Below are 22,007 nucleotides of genomic sequence, written 5' to 3'. Positions count from 1 at the left end.
TAGCTGGCAGACGGATGTGTTTGTTTCTTTGTTCTAAGATTCTGGGTCCCTTAACTGAGGCCCATGTTGCATTACGCCGTACACGTCTAATACTGACTGTCTGATCACCCACAGTCGGGGGGCATCGGAACTCAGAGTGCACCGATATGCCGTTACGTCCGCTTACTTTTTATTTTTCATGCTTATTCTTACACCTGTCATTTACAAACTGAACTTCACCAGGTGATGTGTGGTACTGGCGACTGCAAATTGGTTTTTGATATTTGTATTCAGAAAATAAAGCCATTTCAAACTCTGATAAAATAATTCATTTGGACACACTTTGTTACAAAATAGCATTTATTCGCATTTTGAGGCAGAATTTGCAACTGTACTTGCATATGACACAAATTCAAATTTTTCATTCCCCACTAACATCATGATTTCAGCAAGGAGAATTCACAGTGAGTGCGGAAGAAGCAGTGGGTGAGAAAGCCGCCGAGCCGCCACCGCCTCCCCTCTCTCCGTCTCCACTGTGTTGTGGTGGACACCCAGCTGGGGCTGCGGCCGATGAAGGGGCGGCTGCTGAGGATGAAGGTGGAGCTCTGCTGCCTCCCGAGGTACTGCATGCTGGCTGTGTACTGCTGCTTCATCTTCTGCGCCTAAGGCCACTGGCGGGGATTTGCATCGTGTGCGACAGTTGCTTATACATCTGGCTCAGAGCCGGCCGTTGGTTCAGAGTCCATTATTTCGTTGCTGTGTGTGAGACGGGCCGAGCAGCTATAGCTTCTTCTTAATGTTCATTCTTTTCTGTCAATAGATCGCATGGCATGTTACATACTGTCAGAAAGCTGATAAATTGATCTGTGGTGGTGTATGTCATGCTCCATTTCTTTAGATATTTTGTGAGATACGAGCAATCATTTTTGGGGTTATTTCACGAGCTTTGTAGCAGCGATCAGTGCCATACCTTAAAAAGTTTTTCTCAGAAGAGGAAAGTCCATTAAATAAAAGTGACAGTGATGTTTCTGAAAGCGATATTTCTCATAGTTCAGATAATGAAGACAGTGAGGGAAATATAACCTTTGACAATAAAATTCGGTGAATGAAGTCGGAACAGTTGATTGGGCAACACTGGCGACTCACAACACTGCACCTGTGTAGCAGCCGATGTTGATAACCTGCTCTCACCGTGGTTCAGTTGAGCATTGCGTGTGTTGTGTGTTAGACCTGTTGGATGAAGTGCGTTGGTTCTGAACTGAGAACAGGACACTGAATGAGCAAAGGATGAATTTAAAGTTTTGTTTTAAGCTTGGAAAGACACCAAAAGAAACACATCCGTTGCTGGTATGTGTTTATGGGCATCAAGGACTGTCCATGAGGTGTATATACGAGCGGTTCGCCCGTTGTCGAGGAGGTCGGGAACGTATTTCTGACAATCCCCATAGTGGACGAACGGCAACTGCTGTCAGTGACGAAAGCATTGAGAAAGTGAGGACATTAATCACAAATGACCATTGATTAACTGTGCCCGTGATAGTGGATGAACTGCAGATGAACCGTGAATCCGTGCAACAAATCCTTACTCAGGAATTAGGGAAGAGGAAAACGTGTTGTTGTCTGGCGATCAGAAGCAGACACGTTTAGAGGCTTTACAGGATTTTGTCGAAACGGTGGACGTGACACCCAATTTCTTGAACTGTATTGTCACTGAGGATGAAACCTGGTGCCTCCGGTACGGCCCTGAAACGAAATGGCAAAGCCTGGAATGGCGTTCTGACATCACCTTGTCTGAAAAAGGTCAGAGCCAAAAACTCACGCATCAAAACGATGCCCATCAACTTTTTTGATAGTTTAGGCATTAGCCACAAGGAATTTCTACCTGAGGGAACGACGTTGAACACTGCACAGTACATTGAAATTTTGATCCTTTTCATGCAATGTCTACGCAGAGTACGACTTCAGTACGCACAACAAGGTTCCTGTTTTTTTGTTCACAACAACGCTCGCCCACACACAGCCAATATTGTCAAACAGTTCCTGGAAAAAAAGGAGGTGGTACAACTTGAACATCCACCATAGTTGCCGGATCTCAATCCTCCAAACTCCTTCCTATGCCCTCGACTCAGACTTGCTTTGAAAGGAAAGGGGTTTGGTGATATTACTGACATACAAAACGGTACATGACCTTTGAACACAATCCCAAAGGAAGACTTTTTGCAAAGTTTCCAGGACATGAATCGCAGAGCTCAGCGGTGCACTGTTATGAGAGGTGACTATTTCAGAGTACAGTAAGGTTACTGTAGTTCACAGTTCATCTACGTTTATGTTACAGGACTATACACCGATCTTTATTGTCAGAGGTTGCAATATTAGTGATGACAGAGAGGCAAATGAAGCAGATAGCATGTGTTGCTGCAACAGGTGCTTGTGTTGCTAAAAAACAGAAGGTAGAAAAATGGAAATGGGGAATAAATCAGTATAAACCTTACAAAATTTCATTTTCTGCTTTTAGTGGCATCAATCTTCCAGTTCAGAGACAACATCCTCAACAACTAACCCCCTTAGATATGTACAGAAAAATGGTCCACATGTCTTTCTAGGCGGATGTAGCAGTAGAGCCAAACAGATATGCAACAGATGGTTACAAAAAATGTGCTACTTAGAGATCAAACAATGCTAGGTTTCCTACTATATCTGATGAAATTCAAGTATATTTTGCTTTATGTGTTGTTATGGCACAGGTGAAGAGGACAACACTTCAGTCATAATGGTCCTTAAAAAATTCAATTTGTACTCCTTTCTTTTCTGACGCTGTGCTATGTAGATTCTTGCATATTTCTAGGTTCCTTCGTTTTTTAAATAATGAAAATGCTGATTCTGCAAACTGTCTGAGCAAGTTGCAACCTATTGCACTGGCCATATGAAACAAAATTTCCAAAGTGTTTATTTCCCAGATGATGATGTTGCATTTGATAAAAGCCTCATGAAATTTAGAGGTAGACTGCTATATCCAATCCAATCACCAAATAGGGGCATTTTTCAGAAAGTTCTTCAAAATTTGTGAACCACTGTTCAGAATTTGATATTTATACGAAAAAAACCTGAGCCGAACAATAAACAAACACTGATCGGTGAAACTCCTGTTAAGGACCTCATGCAGCCTCATTTGGTTGGTGGCCGTACAGTACATCTCCCCTCACTGAGAGGGACACAGATGCAGTAGGGACAGTTGGATCCACACTTGTATCCTTTTCACACAAGTTCACTATCTGTACAGGTGTCAGTATGACCACAACAGGAAAAACTGATAGCCCCAGTCCAGAAGTCCCAAGGAATTGCACATTACAAAAGTTCAATGAACGCATTTTACATACAGGACCACAGTTGTCATCTTTTCTTCTCCTGAGAAGATATGCCAAAGGATATAAGAAAAAATTCTTTTACTTAATGGACATTTGTATTTTCAATTCATATGTCATACTAAATGAAGTAAGAAGGAAAAAAATCTTGTTTCAGTCTGTTTATAATTCAGCTGGCTGAGGATGTATTAGATCAGGTCACTTTACCAGACTACCGTAGGTGTGGACGGCTCCAGTCTGATATTTCCCTCATTGGGCAAATTTTGTTAGGTTTAGCTACCCCGTCCCAATCCTACGAAGAAATCGTGCCAGACACTGTGTAATGTGCAAAGCAAGTACGAAGAGTGACACACGGCACGAGTGTCAGAAACATGGAGCGCCATTACTCGCGTCTAGATGTGTCGGGTGTACTACACCGACAAAAACTTATAAAACTGTGTTGACTTCTCTCCTAGTCACTTCGATAAATAGTAAGATAAGATTTATAAAGAATTCTTATAAAAAAAATTATATAATTTTGAGAAAAGTGCGTCAGACAAAAATGCCGATTTCTGTAGATTGAAGTGGTAAATTTGGGGTTGATGGGGGAAAAAATATTAGAAGTCCATAGGTTGAACAGTATAACATCAGCTGCAAATATAGACTGCTGTGCTGTTGTCAGACTTGCAGAAATTTAAATATATCTTATAGCAGTGTGATCCTTGTGAAACATTAACTTGAATTTTACTACTACTAGATACCTTGTCTCCAAAATTGTGAAACAGAAGACTATAAATAATAGGAGGAGTAAAGGTAACAACTCGTTATGTAGCTGAGGTGTCAAATTATCGGTAGGCACGTAAGTGAGGCTGAGCGTGTTGCTGGGGAGTGAAAGATCCCTCCTTTGAATCTGTAGGAGGAGGATTTGTCTGAACAAGGTGTTGTTACCTTCACCCCTTCCATTATTTCTATTCCACCAAGGACTTTTCATTACTCTATAGACATAAAAATAGGTCCTTTAATGCTTTTTCAGACAATTCTGTCAGAGATGGAAGCAATGCCAAGCAGTGAAACTGAAACAGGTAAGTAAAACATTTCCTCTTTCTTCTTTAAAATGTAAAAGGAAAAATAACAAAATGTTGCATTGCTCAAAACACTTTATGGCTGGAACGTCAGATGCCTGAAATTTTTAAATCTAGGTTCAGTACGTGCCTTGTTTTTAAGACATAGATAGGGGTCGACTAAAGTCAGCCTCTAAATTGTGAATGGGTGGTGAATTGTGGAAGGGCACTTTTGATTTAGTTTGCTTCCTTTTAATTTTGTATCACTTTTCTCCCGTCATTTATTTTATTTGGTATGTATTTTTCAGGTAATAATTTTATTCATTGACTTTCAAGGAAGTCTGCAGGCTTCATAATATCTCAGCTTTTGCTAGAAGCTGATAATCATAATCATTAAAAAGGAAATAAATTGATATTAAAAATATAACAAAAAGTGCAAAAAGAAAAATAATGGGCGTAATTTATAATAAATTAGTGGTTTTAGGGGTTTTTAAGCTCGTGGAAACACTAATAGCTCTGTTGGAATGAAATTTTCACTCCGCTGCCAAGTATGCAGTGATGTGAAACTACCTGGCAGATTAAAACTGGGTGCTGGACCAAAATGCATACTCTGGACGTTTGCCTTTTGCGGGCAATTGCTCTACTGGCTGAACTACGCAAGCAGACCCTTGATCCACATTATGGCTTTATTTCCACCACAACCCCATCTTCTACCTTCCAGATTTCACAGAAGCTCTTTTGTGAGACTTGTAAGACCAGCGCTCTGTAAGAACGGATATTGGAAGGTACTAGATGAGGTACTGGCGGCAGAAGTAAAGCTGTTAGGACGGGCCGTGAGTCGTGCTTGGGTAGCTCAGTTGATAGAGCACTTGCCTGTGAAAGGCAAAAGTCTCGGTCTGGCTCACTGTTTTAATCTGCCAAGAAATTTCATCTCAGAATGTGTTTGACACTGACCACAGTGGAATTTTGTGTTTGTGCTGCTATATCGTCACAGACATTATCTGAGAGTGATCAGTTAATCACACTATGCCTGGGGAAGATGTCAAAACTTCACCAATGGTATATTATTAATGTGTATTTCTTATTTATCTTAATCTTTTCAAGTAGCTGTGTGATTTGTGCTTGTTTGCAGATTTTTTGAGTAGTTCCTGGTTTTATTCGCATCTGCTTCTCAAAGCATATAATACTCATAAGATACTGACTCATTTTCCGTATGAGTGGCAGGTGGTAAAGTGACATTAGAGGTTCCAACACTTCATTGTTTTGTCAGTATTCCTTGAGAGTTTCCCAGCTTTGTGTGTAATTATTAATCACATGATGCATCTATGAAGCAGAAATGCATAACATTTTGGTATAAACAGTTTTTTTGTCGGTGACATTATTCTGTTATGATGTTTACACAAACCTTCCATTTTTATACATTGAGGAGACAAGAGTCACGGGATACTCCATAATATCGCGTTGGGCTTCCTTTTGCGTAGTGCAGTGCAGCGGCTTGATGTGGCACGGACTCGACAAGTTGTTGCAAGTCCCTTGCAGAAATACTGAGTCGTGCTGTCTCTGTTGTGTCATACAGGTAATTACAAAAGTCTGCCGGTGCGGGATTTTGTGCACGAACTGACCACTCAGTTGTGTCTCATAAACGTTTGATGTGATTCACGTCAGGCAGTCTGCACGACCAAACCATTCAATCAAATTGTCCAGAATGTTCAAACCACCTCGATCAATTGTGGCTCAGTGACATGGTGCATTGTTGTCTATAAAAATTCCATCGTTTCTTTGGGAACGTGAAGTCCATGAAAAGCTGCAAATGACCCCCAAGTAGCTGAACGTATCCATTTCTAGTCTATGATCAATGATCACTTAATTTGGACCGGAGGACCCAATCCATTCCATATAAACACAGCCCACACTATTACGGAGCCACCACCAGCTTACACAGTGCCTTCTTGACAACTTGGGTCCTTGGCTTTGTGGGGTCTGCACCATGCTGGAAACCTACCAAAAGCTCTTACTAATTGAAATTGGGACTCATCTGATCAGGCCACAGTTTTCCAGTCGTCCAGTGTCCAATGGAGAGGCACTGCAGGTGGTGTAACGCTGTTAGCAAGGGCACTCGTGTTGGTCGTATGCTGCTGTAGCACATTAACACCAAATTTCGCTGCACTGTCGTAATGGATATATTCACTGTATGTCCCATATTGATTTTTGCAGTTATTTCACACAATGTTACTTGTCTATTACAGGGTGTATACAGCCCGGGACATCCGGGAGATCCGGGAAAAACCCGGGAATTTTTTCATCCGGGACAAATCCGGGAAAAACCCGGGAATTTTTTAGAATTCCGGGATTTTTCATTGTTTTAGATTTCAGTTAAAGTTTTGTAGGTTTGACGCGTAAGATCTGATACGCTGACAAAGAACTTTAGTCCACTACTGCTGAATAATACTGCAGAAATGAAACATAAATCAGAGAATAACACCAAAATAAAAGTTTAGTAGTTGCATAGAAATGGGTAATCCACACAATGCACAGACCAGTTTGCCGGCACCGAAAAGTGTCAAAGGCTTTAGGTCGAAGATTATGCAGTACGTCCATAACAACTAATGTGCATTCGATGTGCGTCACGTCACAATTCTTTACATTTCTAACAGATCACCAGAAAATATTACGAATAGTGGCTTGAGATGCATTACTTACAAATTAAATTTCCACGCAAGATGATTTATGTTACATGTGAGAATGTGCAGTGAATTTCTTAAATCGCAGGGCGTTATAACTCTCATTCAAAACAAAACACTTTGAGGATCAGCCATTTGAAAAATGTCGGGCCCAGAAGATAAGTCATTTATGCCACTATTTAAAATTTTACCGGCACATTTGTATTTGATATGAATTAACATGTAACACACACTAAAAAAAGACCGAGCTTCAAGTTAGTTTTCATATTTAACATTGTTCTTTCATAGATAAAAAATTATGCAATCGATGGCAAAAAGTGTAATTGACCTTCAAAAAGATGTGCATAATGTGTTAGTGAGCAATGTCACAAGCCTCTTCATGCCAGAACACCTCGACTTTTCTACGCAACTGATAATCATTTTGGCACGATTTTAATTGCCAAATTAGAGCCTGTTAGTAGGCGTACGGACTTCCTATCATTATAGGACTAATAACAGTGGATGCCAATAGACGATGCAATTCTCGTTCGTACATACACATCTACTTACGAGTTAACCGGTGTAGAAACGCACTTTGCTGATTTGAGCGAGCTCGGCCTACCTTCGTAACGTACGCGCCGCGGACTGTCTTTCTCGTAGGCCTCGTGCTCTGAGTAGCTGCCGTCATTCGCTAGCGAGATCACGTGACTTGAGCTATGACTGGCTGACAAAAGTGCATCGCTCAACGCAATCTCTATTTTAGAGGTTCGGAAGCTACCGTGCTGTAATTTGTGGAATTTGTGTATATACTTTCGCAATACGAAAATAAACTTTGTGCATATTGTCTTGCATCAAACAACTTTCCAAACGCATTGTTTTTCCTGGATTTCGTTTCCTAAAGTGCTGCTACGTCCTCTGCCGGTATAAGACCTTTACGATTCAAAGGACTGATGGGTTTTACAGCTCTGAGGGAAAGCATACTGTTACTTAACACGGATGTATATTCACCCTCTTTATACGTAATTTCATCCGGGAGAAATTGTGTTTTTAACCGGGAAATCCGAGAATTTTTTTTTCTTGTCCACGTAGACACCCTGTATTAGCACTGACAACTCCACACAGACGCTGTCGATCTCGGTCGTTAAGGGAAGGTTGTCATCTGCTGCGTTACCCATGGTGAGAAATAATGCCTGAAATTAGATATTTGTGGCACACTCTTGACCAGGCGCGGCTCGTGGTTTCTATACTGGGGAAGGCTGCGGCATTTATCGATCGGAACCAACATAGACCTCGAGTTACGCTACAGATTAGTCTGACACAAACAACTAAGAATTCAGAGGAAGGGGGGTGGGCAGATCACTCTCTGTCCATAATTTTACGTACTGTATCTTCTATAATCAGGTATTAAATATCATTAGAAACTAACTTCGAGTTAAAATCTTTGGTTAGTGTTTTCATACGTCCTCATTACATTTTCTGACACTTTGCAGCAAATCATATGAAAAGACGCATTTCGGAGAGATCTTTAATGCGGTGAATGTTAACTTTGCGGCTGCTTAATATTTTTGGTGTTTTCAGTTCTAAACTTAAGGCATTTATTGTGGTTTACCTCCAAAGCCCGAAGTTTACGAGTTCGCACGACGATACTGTGATGTTTTCGTGACGTCACAGGTCTTGTGCTGTGATTGGGTGGCATGAGCAATCCGTGCAACTGCCATATTAATTCACATGTTTGAGAAGCAAACAGTTCGTATTTATTGTGTATTATGAAAATATGCATTTATGTGAAATAATGCACTAAAGATCTCTCCAAAATACGTAATTTTTAGTACGGTTTGTTGTGCTAAAGTACACAAAATGTGACACTGTAGTGCAACACACTGTACCGGCACCAAAAGTGATTCGTTTCGGAAAATGTCATCACCTTTATGACTGGCCAAACATGACACTACCCTTTTTTAATCACTTCACTTAATAGGCTAAGTAGGACTTCATATAAAGAAATTACCTCTTATCAATTATGAATGCACTTTTGCTTAGCCTACCTCAATTCATTTGTATATAGACGAAGTCAGCTCGTCTCCCCTTCTGTGGAGCAAACTGGTCTACGACCATTTCATTGAAATTTGGCGGATTCAGTAATTCTTTTTCTAAGGAACACATTGCAGGCGCACGAAGTCTGTCCTCATTCATAGTGTTGCACATGAATGTTTTCACTCGCGTTAACGTAGAGAAGCAGCGTTCTGCCTCTCCGGTCGTCATACTTCAGGAAAAGCTTTAGCCAGATTGTTACCGTAAAGAAAGTTCAACAAGGTCAAAGCACCTGAAGCCTTCATAAAATCTTTTCAGCTGTACAACACATTCAGCTCATGACGTAGATCTGAAGACTGAATTGAACAAATTAACAACTATTTTAAGGGAAAAATAGTTTGATGTTTTGCAAACAACGATGAATCAAACAGCTGTGCAACCGATAAGTGATCATTGAAACTGAATCGTTCTCTGATCTGAGTTGTGATGAGGTCGCAAATGTTTCGTGCACATACTATTCTTGATTCTGTGAAACATCCCCGTTTTGCAGTCCCCACTGTCCCCAGTGATAGTTTCAAGTGAGGCCCTAATTTGCTGGACAGAATCTGCAAAGTGTGATACATATTCAACAGTTTTCACTGCATCAATCTTCCTATGCTGCAATTGATTAAAGAGAATGTCACAATGAGGCATGACTGTATTAAAAAAATTTAACCAGAAGAGGAAATCTTCGTCTTGCAGGAAACCCTTCAGTCCCGTGGCCTTGTTTATTGTCTTGTAATCACTGGCATCATCATCAATAATTCTTTCTAGGCACTCAACAATTTCCTTTTGGTATTTGTACACAGTGGTTACGCTCCGTGATTTAAAATTCCATCTGATGGACTGAGGACAGGTAGGAATACGCTTCTTCACTACATCGTCAAGAATGGCTGTACGCCTAGAAGACCGGGAAAAAAGGTGGAAATTCCTTCCAAGTTGCTAAAGAAGATCCGCACTTGTTTATTGCCCGTCACACAACGTTCAACAATTAAATTTAACTGATGGCCGTAACAGTGAATAAAGTGACCATTCCTGTACATTTCTCTAATTCTAGTTTGAACTCCACTTTTATGGCCACTCATAACAGGAGGACTGTCATAACACTGAGCTATCAGTTTTTCAGGTGTTTCCTGTACATTCATTATCTCTAGCTCGCAGAGAACAGCTGCAGTTACATCGTCTGCACTGTGACTTTTTGGGCGTACAAAGGAAATAAATCTTTCATTTATTTGTCCCAGTATCTCATAGCGAATTATTAGGACTAATTGTGACAAATTTGCACAGTCAGTAGTTTCATCAACTTCTACTGCGAGAAAGAATGCCTTCGACAGTTCACTCCTGATGAGATTGAGGCATACTTTATGAATTGATTCCAGGAGTTCATTTTGAATTGTTTTCGAGAGGCCTAAGAAAACACGGTTTTCTGATTTCTCAATGTGCTGCTTCAAGACGCAGTCCAGTTCTGCCATAAGACTGACTAATCCTCGAAAAATTCCTGGGTTTTTGGAATCTTCTGTTTCGTCATGGCCCCTTAAGGCAAGCTCGAATTTGCCGCAAAATTTAATACAGTCTATCAGTTTACCCAGAATATACCGATTTTTTTGATACATTTTCATTATATATCTTTATATTACGGCGGTAAGCACTGTCTAATTGGCACATAATGTCCACTTTCTCTAGCATCGAAAACTCAATGAAGCTATTTATTGTTTTCGCTGGAATTATGTTTTTTCACCTTTGAGTGAAAATTCTTTAAGTCAGTGATACCAGTTTCAGTCCAGGCACTATCAGTACTATTTGTAAGAAGACAGGTGAAACAGAAAAATGCATTTTTCACTTCACAACCACACAACCACTCAGCTGCATCATACATTGCTCTGTTAAAACTGCGTTTGTATCCTTGCCTAGATTTGCACTGTTTCTGTTCTTGATTGATCATTAGATCGGGTCTGGGTGCACCAAGTTCTTTCACTTTCATCCTGTGGCCGTGTTCCAAGTTTTACCTATTAAATTGCGCACTGAATTCATATTGCGCTGGTTTCATACTCGCGGTGCATCGCAGACATTCACAATACTAAAATGTAGACTTTCACGGCCGGAAATATCATGTCCATTATAATTATCCGGGCTGTTATGCCGTGGTTGATTGACGAATTCTGTGTCGATTCCCAACATTTCGTCTCCGACTGCGGGAGACATCTTCAAGAGGGTCCGTAGCTCGATGGAAGGTCCAATACACCCACTGGCTCGCTACTGACTGCTGCTAAATTCCGTGTCCGCGCGCTCCCACTCCGCGGCGTGACGTCACGTGTTTTGAAAACGTCAGTGCAATTGACCGCTGTCCGTTGCTGTCGATCGCCGTTGCCATCACCCAGTAGTGGGTGGGTGGTACACATCTTCTTTAACACCGGCATCCATATGCCATTTAATTTCACACCCTCCTCCTTACGGTTGAAATTATTAGGGTGTTTAGCGATTTTGATTGCCTCCCTGTAGAGCCTTTCGTAATATCCGCTTGTGGCCATTAGTACTTGCGTCTCCTCGAAACGAATATTGTAGTTCCCTGGCTGGAAAGCATGCTCCGCAACAGCTGATCGTTCTGTTTCTCCTCTTCTGCAATTTCCCTTATGCTCTTCCAAACGTTTAGAAACAGTTCTTTTAGTGGTACCCACATAAACATCACCACAGCTGCATGGGATCCTATGCACTCCAGCTTTTTCCAGTGGTTTGCGAGCGTCCTTGGCAGGCTTAAGGTATTCCTGTATCTTCCTGGTAGGCTTGTAAATTACGGTAATATTCCGCTTCGTCAAGATCCTCCCTATTCTTTCCGTTACATTTTTAACAAACGGCAGGAAAACCTTAGATTTTGCAGTAGCCTGTACGTCAGTATGATTTCTGCATGGGTGCCTCAACGCACGTTTTATTTCGGCGGACGAATATCCATTCTTCATTAGTGCATCTCAGTGTCGAGCAACTCAGGTTCACAAATATTTCTAGCTCTGTCCGCTAACGTCTTGATAACACCCCGCTTCTGTTGTGGGTGGTGGTCCGAATCCCGGTGTAAATAACGGTCCGTGTGCGTGGGTTTGCAGTATACTGAGTGGCCCAAACTACCATTTTCGTTTCTAAAAACAAGCACATCGAGGAAATGTAACTTGCCGTCTACCTCCTCCTCCATTGTAAACTGAATTCTCGAGTTTATACTGTTCAGATGGTCGTGGAACCGGCTTAGTTCCTCCCTACCATGTCTCCACAGCACAAACGTGTCATCCACGTATCGGAACCATACATTTGGTTTCTTGCTGGCAGTACCTAAGGCCTGTTCTTTGAATTTCTCCATAAAGAAGTTTGCAATTGCGGGACTTAGGGGGCTTTCCATAGCCACGTCATCCGTTTGCTCATAAAACTGTTCATTCCACTTGAAGTATGTGGTCGTCAAACAACACTTAAACAGTTCTGAAATATCGGCAGGAAAAATTCGATCCAGCTGTTCCAATACATCATTAAGTGGAACCATGGTAAACAGCGATACCACATCGAAGCTGACCAATATGTCCTCCGGCTGTGCCACTATGCCATTCAATCAAGCACGCGGACACGGAATTTAGCGGCAATCAGTAGCGAGCCAGTGGGTGTGTTGGACCTTCCATTGAGCTATGGACCCCCTTGAAGATGTCTCCCACAGTCAGAGACGAAACGTTGGGAATCGACACAGAATTCGTCAACCGACCACGGCATAACAGCCCGGATAATTATAATGGACAAGACATTCACAAGCAAGTAAAACTCACTAAAATCTCGCAAAATACACTCCGAAAAATAAATTTGCAAATATCAACAAAAGCAGTCAGCATCAGCAAGCAAGGAAAGTAAAGTAAAGGGGACAAATTTCGCGCGCTTTGTCCTCTAATCACTTATGAAACTCTCGCTAGATGGCAGTACTGGTATGTTACTGTAGTCTAGTGCACTCTGGCGGGATATTTGCAAACTTATTCTAAATGTAGATAAAATAGCCAATGGCGGAAACAAAACAACTATGTAAAACATTATCAAAACAATAATACTAAACATCGATTAATGACGCATCAAAGCGTAGTAGAGATGTGCAGAGACAGAGATTGGATAGCGAAGTTTCGGCCACTCTACATTCCTTTATTACATAGATAGTGGACCGTGAAAAACGTGTGGTGGTTGGTATGCCACCCTTAGGCTGCAAGCTCTGAGCCTTCGGCTCGCCCATAAAGAGCAGTACTATGTAGAAGCCACGCCCCCAAACCGCTACTACATGCAGTTTACGGACGTTCCAAGGCGCAGCCTAAACACTACTAACCATTCGGAAAACATCTATAGATACAAACAGTTCCAAAAATGTTGACCGTCGTTATTTTAAAGCCGCGCTTGCTCTTGACACAAATATTAGAATATTTAATTCCCTAACTATTTCCAAAATGGAATGTTCTAGCTCCATCTACTATTCCACACTCAAAGGCTGTTAATTCATGTCTTGCAGCCATAATCAGATCAGAAACCTTTCCGCATGGATCAACTGAGTGCAAATGACAGCTATGCCAGTGAAGTGTTATTTTTTTCCTTGTGCATGTGACACTACTGCCATCTGTGTGTGTGCATATCGCTATCCCACGACTTTTGTCCCGTCATTGTACTATGAGTGTGCGGTTGCCTCACTCTTTTTCCATGATCTAGATAACCAGTTAAAACTCCTGGTGTCTGTTATTAGCTGGTTTGTGTGCTGGAATATGGAATAAATATGTATTTAAAAACCATGAAGTCAGATTTTCGTCTTTTCAGAAATTGGTTTTGTCCCTAGTATATTTGCTGACCTCAGATTTGTGTAAATTTTTTGTAGGTGTTGACGCAAGTGCATCTGATGACACTTTAGTTGCCCAGCCAGAGCCTGCTCATCTGCATAATGGTGATACAACCACATCGGGACAGAATGAGGTACGTTATTCTGTCTATTTTGTGTCTTGTGCTTCAGAGTTTTTAACTAGAACAATATTGAGGGAAATAATGGAGTGACATTGCTCAATGATCTGTTCTGCTTCAGAAATGGTAAAGATTGGAAGCAATGCTTTTGTGCACATTTCATTGTGATGGTGGTGGTGGTGCTGATTTGTTTGGACTTTTAGGCTATTTCCTCTCTAAACATTTTGTGTTTAGAAACTGTTAATGTTGCACTGAGCCCAGATCTGATCTGTTTACAAAATGGATCCACTATACAATAATTTCCATTTGATATAAAGAGTTCTATTTGTGGGGCTTCAGTACTGCACATCATAGAGCCTGCACACAAATATTTTTTCACCGTGCACCACGTGCGTAACCATCATTCGGCAGATGTTACCAAATGGGTTTCGAGTGAAAATCATAGTGACCGTGCTATAATGTGCCTCCCTGAGCCAATAACAACGCACATTGGTAGGGTATGGCCATAGTTTGTAATTTTAAAAGTGAAACGTAAAGTGTTGCTGGCCATGCCTGACATTAATATAGATTGCCGCCAAAGATAATGCCACGTAAGGCAGATGATAGACTGGGAGTCATTGGAAGAATCCTCTGTATATGTAATCCACCCACAAGAGATGTAACTTGTCAGATCAATGCTTGAATATTGCTTGACAGTCTGGGATCTGTACCGGATAGGATGGGTAGAGCAAATAAAGATTGAAAGAAGAACAATCTGTTTCCTTACAGCTTCATATAATATGCATGAAAATGTCACAGAAATGGCCAGCCAATTCCAGTGGCAGACACTACATTCTGCATCATCATGGTGTGGTTGTTGTTGTTGTGGTCTTCAGTCCTGAGACTGGTTTGATGCAGCTCTCCATGCTACTCTATCCTGTGCAAGCTTCTTCATCTCCCAGTACTTACTGCAACCTACATCCTTCTGAATCTGCTTAGTGTATTGATCTCTTGGTCTCCCTCTACGATTTTTACCCGCCACGCTGCCCTCCAATGCTAAATTTGTGATCCCTTGATGCCTCAAAACATGTCCTACCAACCGATCCCTTCTTCTAGTCAAGTTGTGCCACAAGCTTCTCTTCTCCCCAATCCTATTCAATACCTCTTCATTAGTTACGTGATCTACCCACCTTATCTTCAGCATTCTTCTGTAGCACCACATTTCGAAAGCTTCTATTCTCTTCTTGTCCAAACTAGTTATCGTCCATGTTTCACTTCCATACATGGCTACACTCCATACAAATACTTTCAGAAACGACTTCCTGACACTTAAATCTATACTCGATGTTAACAAATTTCTCTTCTTCAGAAACGATTTCCTTGCCATTGCCAGTCTTCATTTTATATCCTCTCTACTTCGACCATCATCAGTTATTTTACTCCCTAAATAGCAAAACTCCTTTACTACTTTAAGTGTCTCATTTCCTAATCTAATTCCCTCAGCATCACCCGATTTAATTTGACTACATTCCATTATCCTCGTTTTGCTTTTGTTGATGTGCATCTTATATCCTCCTTTCAAGACACTGTCCATTCCGTTCAACTGCTCTTCCAAGTCCTTTGCGGGCTCTGACAGAATTACAATGTCATCGGCGAACCTCAAAGTTTTTACTTCTTCTCCATGAATTTTAATACCTATTCTGAATTTTTCTTTTGTTTCCTTTGCTGCTTGCTCAATATACAGATTGAATAACATCGGGGAGAGGCTACAACCCTGTCTCACTCCTTTCCCAACCACTGCTTCCCTTTCATGCCCCTCGACTCTTATAACTGCCATCTGGTTTCTGTACAAATTGTAAATAGCCTTTCGCTCCCTGTATTTTACCCCTTCCACCTTCAGAATTTGAAAGAGAGTATTCCAGTTAACATTGTCAAAAGCTTTCTCTAAGTCTACAAATGCTAGAAACGTAAGTTTGCCTTTTCTTAATCTTTCTTCTAAGGTAAGTCGTAAGGTTAGTATTGCCTCACGTGTTCCTAAATTTCTACGGAATCCAAACTGATCTTCCCCGAGGTCCGCTTCTACCAGTTTTTCCATTCGTCTGTAAAGAATTCGCGTTAGTATTTTGCAGTCTGAGGGTATTTCACCTGTCTCATACATCTTGCTCACCAGATGGTAGAGTTTTGTCATGACTGGCTCTCCCAAGGCCATCAGTAGTTCTAATGGAATGTTGTCTACTCCCGGGGCCTTGTTTCGACTCAGGTCTTTCACTGCTCTGTCAAACTCTTCACGCAGTATCTTATCTCCCATTTCATCTTCATCTACATCCTCTTCCATTTCCATAATATTGTCCTCAAGTACATCGCCCTTGTATAAACATGGTGTGGTATACTGTTAAAATTCAGTGTATGTTGCCCACCTCCATCCCTGCCCCAACTCCCACCCCACCCCTGCTTTCCATATGTTAGGTAGTAATAGTGTAGTTATGCTCCCAGAATTCCCTGCAAAAAGTGCTGAGTAATATTCTCTGTATATTAGTGACTTGTAGGTAAATTTTAATTAACACTGAAAACAATAAAGTAAGCCAAAACTAAATAACAGACAGTGCAGTACTTAAAAAATAAGCCATGAGAAAATAACACCAAAATTCACAAAAAGGGTTGCCGAAATTGGTCGTAAAACAAAACGTGCTCCACCTTCAGCCCCCCCCCCCCCCCCCCCACACACACACATTCTTTATAACTGTTGTTATTGTCAACCATTTGGTGCTTGATTTCTTTTTGTCTGAAAGTTTTTGGGTGTATTTTATCTGTAGAATTGCGGCACACACAGACTGTGTCTCTTCAGGACACCCACTAATGGTATATGGAGTTACGCTGCAACTGGGACATTGCCCACTATAACATGAGGGAGATGAGAGGCTCCATTGGACACTGTGTATCCATGTGTTTTGAATGTGATCGTGCGTACCGTATTTACTCGAATCTAAGCTGCACCTGAAAAATGAGACTCGAAATCAAGGGGAAAAAAAATTTCCTGAATCTAAGCCGCACCTGAAATTTGAGACTCTACATTCAAAGGGAGAGAAAAGTTTTAGGCCGCACCTCCAAATCGAAACAAAGTTGGTCCATTGTAATATGAGACACAATTTAGGTCGAATGAATGACGATACAGCTACGGTAGTTTGGTTCAAGTCGTAAGCTTCGCAGTTAAGCTTTACCAGTTAGCCTTTGCTATGCGTCAGGCGCTCCGTCCGTATTTATATGAGTACCCTTCCTTTTTCACGTGCTTCATCTGGTTTGAATCGATTGCTTATTTTTCTTTGATCTGATAAGTGCTGTTCTCTTTGTTATAGGTGTTTATGTCACTCTAAGCTGAAAATGCAGTACTGTACTGTGTCATGCATTGTTTGTCGCATTCTGATAATGAGTGTTTACGTCCTGTCGCCGCTCGAGGCATGGCTTGCTTTTGTGCACACTACCGCCGCTTACAATTAAATTAAAAAAAGAAAGAGAGAGAGAGAGAGAGAGAGAGAGAGAGAGGAATCGTCTCATTAGTGAAACAATGGCAAGAGGCTGCTATTTGTTGTTACTTACACTGTTGCTTTCTTTGATAATATCAACAAGAACCAAATAGTAGACTGCGTATGATAGTAGATGTTCTGAACGAGAGTTTAGTGAAAATTTTTCTCCGTTTGAAAATCTTTGCAGACGCCTCTTTAGTACGTCACATTCTGCACAGAAATTAGTCATCTTAGATTTAAAAAACTAGTCAATTGCCGTGCTTTATTTCTGACTGTATCACTATTAGGCGTAAGAGTAATACGAATATAAACATGACATGATACGTATATTCTTCCGCGTTTACTGTTGTCTCACTCTAATTTTGTAGTTTATTAGGCAGATAGGATTTAAATGAGATAGCAGCAAACACGAAAGAATACATGGCAAAATGTTTATATTCGTATTATTCTTATGGTGAAGAGAATACTGGATGTGATTTCACAATTCATAAAAGTTCCTATTAGCAACCATCTCTTCTCACAGGTAGTAAAAAATTCAGAACGTAGAGTTGGCCATATTGACATACATACCAAACAGTCTTGCCAGTCGGATTTTCGTAGTACAATGAAATGCTGCTACATTTGAAGATGAACAATACAGAATTTGTATTTACTTCGTTGGATAATGTATGAAAATACAGTGGTCGAAACTCGGGGCAGTGAAAAAAGCTCGTCTTCCACATTTTTTTAAAATTTATTTATTGACGCAGAGATTTTGGTGCCAGCATTCCTGTTCAGCACTACATATATTCGACGGCAGAAGTTAGTTGTGGCGGCACCTACCAACATTTTTCAGAACATCCAATTACTTTGCACTCGATTCTAAGCCGCAGGCGGTTTTTTGGATTACAAAAACCGGAAAAAAAAGTGCGGCTTAGGTTCGAGTAAATACGGTAACTGTCAGGGTCGCTCTGCCTGCGTCGCATCCTTCTATTGTTCTCTTATAGAGTGCTGCTGCCACCTCTGTCGCCTTTCCCACTCCTTTGTCAGTGTCTGACTGGTTTTGACGTATCTTGCCACACCTCCCACTTAGAGGCCAATCTTTTCATCTCAGAGTGAAGAAGGGATAAAGAAAAATAAGCTGTCAGAAAAAACACCAAAATCGGGAAAAAGTGACAGCGAAATAAAATGTGCCCTCATTTCTTTGATTCAATACTTGAGTAACTATGTTAACAGAATCTTCCATCGGTTCTTGGTGGAAAAACATTATAATGAATGAAAAGCACCAGTTTGCTTTTGTTCTGCAATATTACTTTGGTTGTGTTAACCGGTTTTTTGGCCCTCTTCAGACATTTACTGAGTATTGTCACCGAAGAAGTTAGTGTTTGCTAACAACATTGGAAGAGAAGTATTACGTGTAGACTGAAGCAGAAACATACAGTAAGTAACATCTTTGACAGTGTGGTGATAATGCAATGAAAAAGTAAAATAGTGAACAGTACATAAATAAAAATGGAGTAAACAGGAAAAACATCAACACAAAATAGGAACAGCATGCCTACATAAGTTTCTATTAATAAACAAAACTAATAAAATTAGTACTTGACAAGGCTACATCAGGAGGTATAAAACATGGAGAGTGATACACAAACCAGTTAGAAGAAGAAACAATTATCATTGTAACTTGATTAACTCATTCTTGTTTCATCTAAATGATTCAGTCTTGTTTTCAAACTCATTAAAAGTTGGTTTCATTTTTACTTGATATTCAAAAATGTGAACAGTGATTGAGATGCTCATTTGCTACCTTCTTGGTAAATTATTACAGTTCCTGGTAATCAAATAAAATATTGTACTGTATTAAGAGACAAGTAATATTTTCTGAGGAGAGCATTTTCCTTTTTGACTTCAGCCATACTTTAAAATCAGCCTAAATGTTTATGTATTGATACACATTAATGATGTATGAAAAGTCTTATTGGAAATTTGCTGAAATAGATTAAGAGTTTGTATAACGGTGGGACTGAATGATATTTCCTCCCGTGTTTTATGAAATTGTCAATTTTTAAGCTGAGTTAAAACCTCTGTTTGTGGCTAGTTTATAGTTTCACTTTTACTCGTGCTGCATGATTAAATGTTACGTAATGGTCTGAGCTGTGACATATTGGGAAATCTTGATCCAGTTTGAGTGCGAGTGTCCCTTGTACCTCCCTAAAAATAAATCTGCATGTGACCTCAGTGCCAAGCTTTATTTATAAATATGAGATGGCCCCTATATTAATCTGTTATACAACATAAAAATGACCTCTGCAGCAGCAGTGTAATGTACGAATGTAAGAAGACCCTGTATTTTTAAATGACTTATTTGGAAAAAAAAATCTCACCTTAAAATGAGATATGGTATTCCTTTTTGAATAATGTGGAATTGCTGTAGAACCCATTTATTGGAACTGTGTGGCTTGCGTTTTGGATGTGTGTAACTATAGCAGATTTATGTGCTTTGTTGAATCTACACAGCTGGTGATTGAGAGAGAGAGAGAGAGAGAGAGAGAGAGAGAGAGAGAGAGAGAGAGAGAACGAATGAATATCAGCAGACTGACTGCTAGTAGATAAAATTAGGAAAGGTTCGGACACTGTCTTTTTAGCCATTGGCACTTGTTAAATGGTGATCCACCACCACTTTATGCTCATTGTTATCAACCTTTGATGGTTTGCCATTTCCTGACCGAATGTCCTTTTTTTAACCTGTTGCCTTGTAGTATATGTTTGCTGTCTGAGTTATCAGCCATTGTAGCGAATGACTCACAGTTGTCAATGCATTTAACTTCTTAACCGTCATAGCTATATGGCGTCGAACATTTAATCTCCGCTGTCTCTAAGGCATTTTTCGAGGACCTCCCTCCGAGAGGAAGTCCTTATATTTAGCTCTTTCCCTCCATCGATTGGGCTTAATGTGTAGTCACTGTGAAATTATTCTTCTGGTTAGTGTTCTAAGATTATGACATGGGCACTAATGACCTCGGTTGTAGATTTTATTTTACAGTATATAGTTTTGTGTTAGACTTGAAGCAAATAAGGATGATGGATGAGTCCCAGATGTGTAGTGCCCTGCCCACATAAGCAATAAGTGCGATCGCATTAATAATTTTGTGTGACTGGCTGTGGTCATCGACATAGTGTCTCTGTCATGGACAAACATTTCTGATACTGTAATCATTGTGCTTGTTTTATTTTATTGATTAATCACTGTCTGCATGACTGTACTGTTAAGACCACACAATGTAGTGTAAAAGCTGTGGGCAGAATTGTGTGCTAATTAGCGGGTTCTTTCAGGTATCGCCACCAGAATTGTCGGGAGCCTGTTCACGTACCTCTTCTGACACTCTCTCTTCTGAAGGCAGTGGAGCACTCTCTCCGAGGCCCCTGGCCCCGCAGAATAAGGCAAGTATAGTACTTACTGGAGCCTGAAATAGTCAGCTCTCCTTGCAAGTAAAAATCCAGGATTTCATTTTCTCACACCATTGATGGTAAGAGAAAAATTCATAGACATGTGACCGGATCTTTCGTATCATATGAGCACACAGTTTTGGTAAGTGCTGTCATCAGGTGCACCAATAAAATGACTGCTGGTGGGTGAAGATGGGCCTTTTATTTCCATTCTGCCCTCCCCATCTGACAGTAGCCTGTGGCATGTCTGCTGCCACTCTGTCCCGAGTTCCGCAAGTATTAGCCCCCGTCTGACGGTACAGCCAGAGGAAAAGAAGAGCGGACACAAAGACACAGTGACTGCTGCATCTCTTCTGTGTTGTGGTGCATTATCAGAAAAAAATTGCCAGATTCTAAAGGGACTCTGGATTAAAGCAGTTTTCTCCTGCACTGTAACTACTGTGCAGTGTGAAGGGCAACCTCAGCCTACACTTATGTGGGGTCACATCCCAGTGCAGTGTGATACAAGTATGATGTTGTTTATATTATTGAATACTATTCCTGTAAGCACTTGTGACATCTTAAACTACTGTGTGAAAGAAAGTCTTGCATTTACAGAGCATTATCTCTCAGGGCTACGTGGCACAGACAACTGTACAGTGGTGGTTTCGATACAGACTTCAGACCGTATCATAAAAGAATCCATAAAGACAGCAGTAAGACAGTTTCAATGACCGTGACAGGAGTTAATACATTGGTGGGGCCTGGGATCCTGCAGTCAGACTAGGAGATATAGTCATACAGCAAAGGGCATATGGCCCTGAAAAAAAAGTTAGAAAAAACTTATGTTAGCTATTTCTTGTGAAAATAGTTCACTTTTTTGTGTAATTGCCGTTCACTATCTGTCTGAAACAACTTATTTGACACTATCCGCAGCGAGACGCCTAACGTATTGTGCCAACACTGCTGCAGTGTGCTCTGGCCACATCCTGTATGTGCTGCATCTGTGCTCCTTCCCTGCTGGATCACAGTATGTCACTG

General features: G+C 40.8%; 1 protein-coding gene across 5 annotated transcripts in view; it reads left to right on the top strand.

Annotated features, from left to right (window-relative positions):
- LOC126424778 (uncharacterized) overlaps positions 1-22,007 on the top strand; it is a 124,868-nt gene that overhangs the window by 81,401 nt on the left and 21,460 nt on the right. For 4 of the 5 annotated variants that reach the window (XM_050087539.1, XM_050087538.1, XM_050087540.1 and 1 more), the window contains exons 11-14: positions 429-599; positions 4,354-4,402; positions 13,982-14,076; positions 20,874-20,981. In XM_050087539.1, the coding sequence (XP_049943496.1) occupies positions 429-599; positions 4,354-4,402; positions 13,982-14,076; positions 20,874-20,981 (423 nt within the window). Of the gene's footprint in view, positions 1-428; positions 600-4,353; positions 4,403-13,981; positions 14,077-20,873; positions 20,986-22,007 lie in introns of all 5 variants that reach the window. The other variant, XM_050087542.1, reaches the window with a different exon arrangement.

Source organism: Schistocerca serialis, chromosome 10 (genome assembly GCF_023864345.2).
Source record: "Schistocerca serialis cubense isolate TAMUIC-IGC-003099 chromosome 10, iqSchSeri2.2, whole genome shotgun sequence".
NCBI classification, from domain to species: Eukaryota; Metazoa; Arthropoda; class Insecta; order Orthoptera; family Acrididae; genus Schistocerca; species Schistocerca serialis.
Note: the sequence above shows the minus strand (reverse complement) of the source record. Positions and strands in the feature narration are given on the sequence as shown.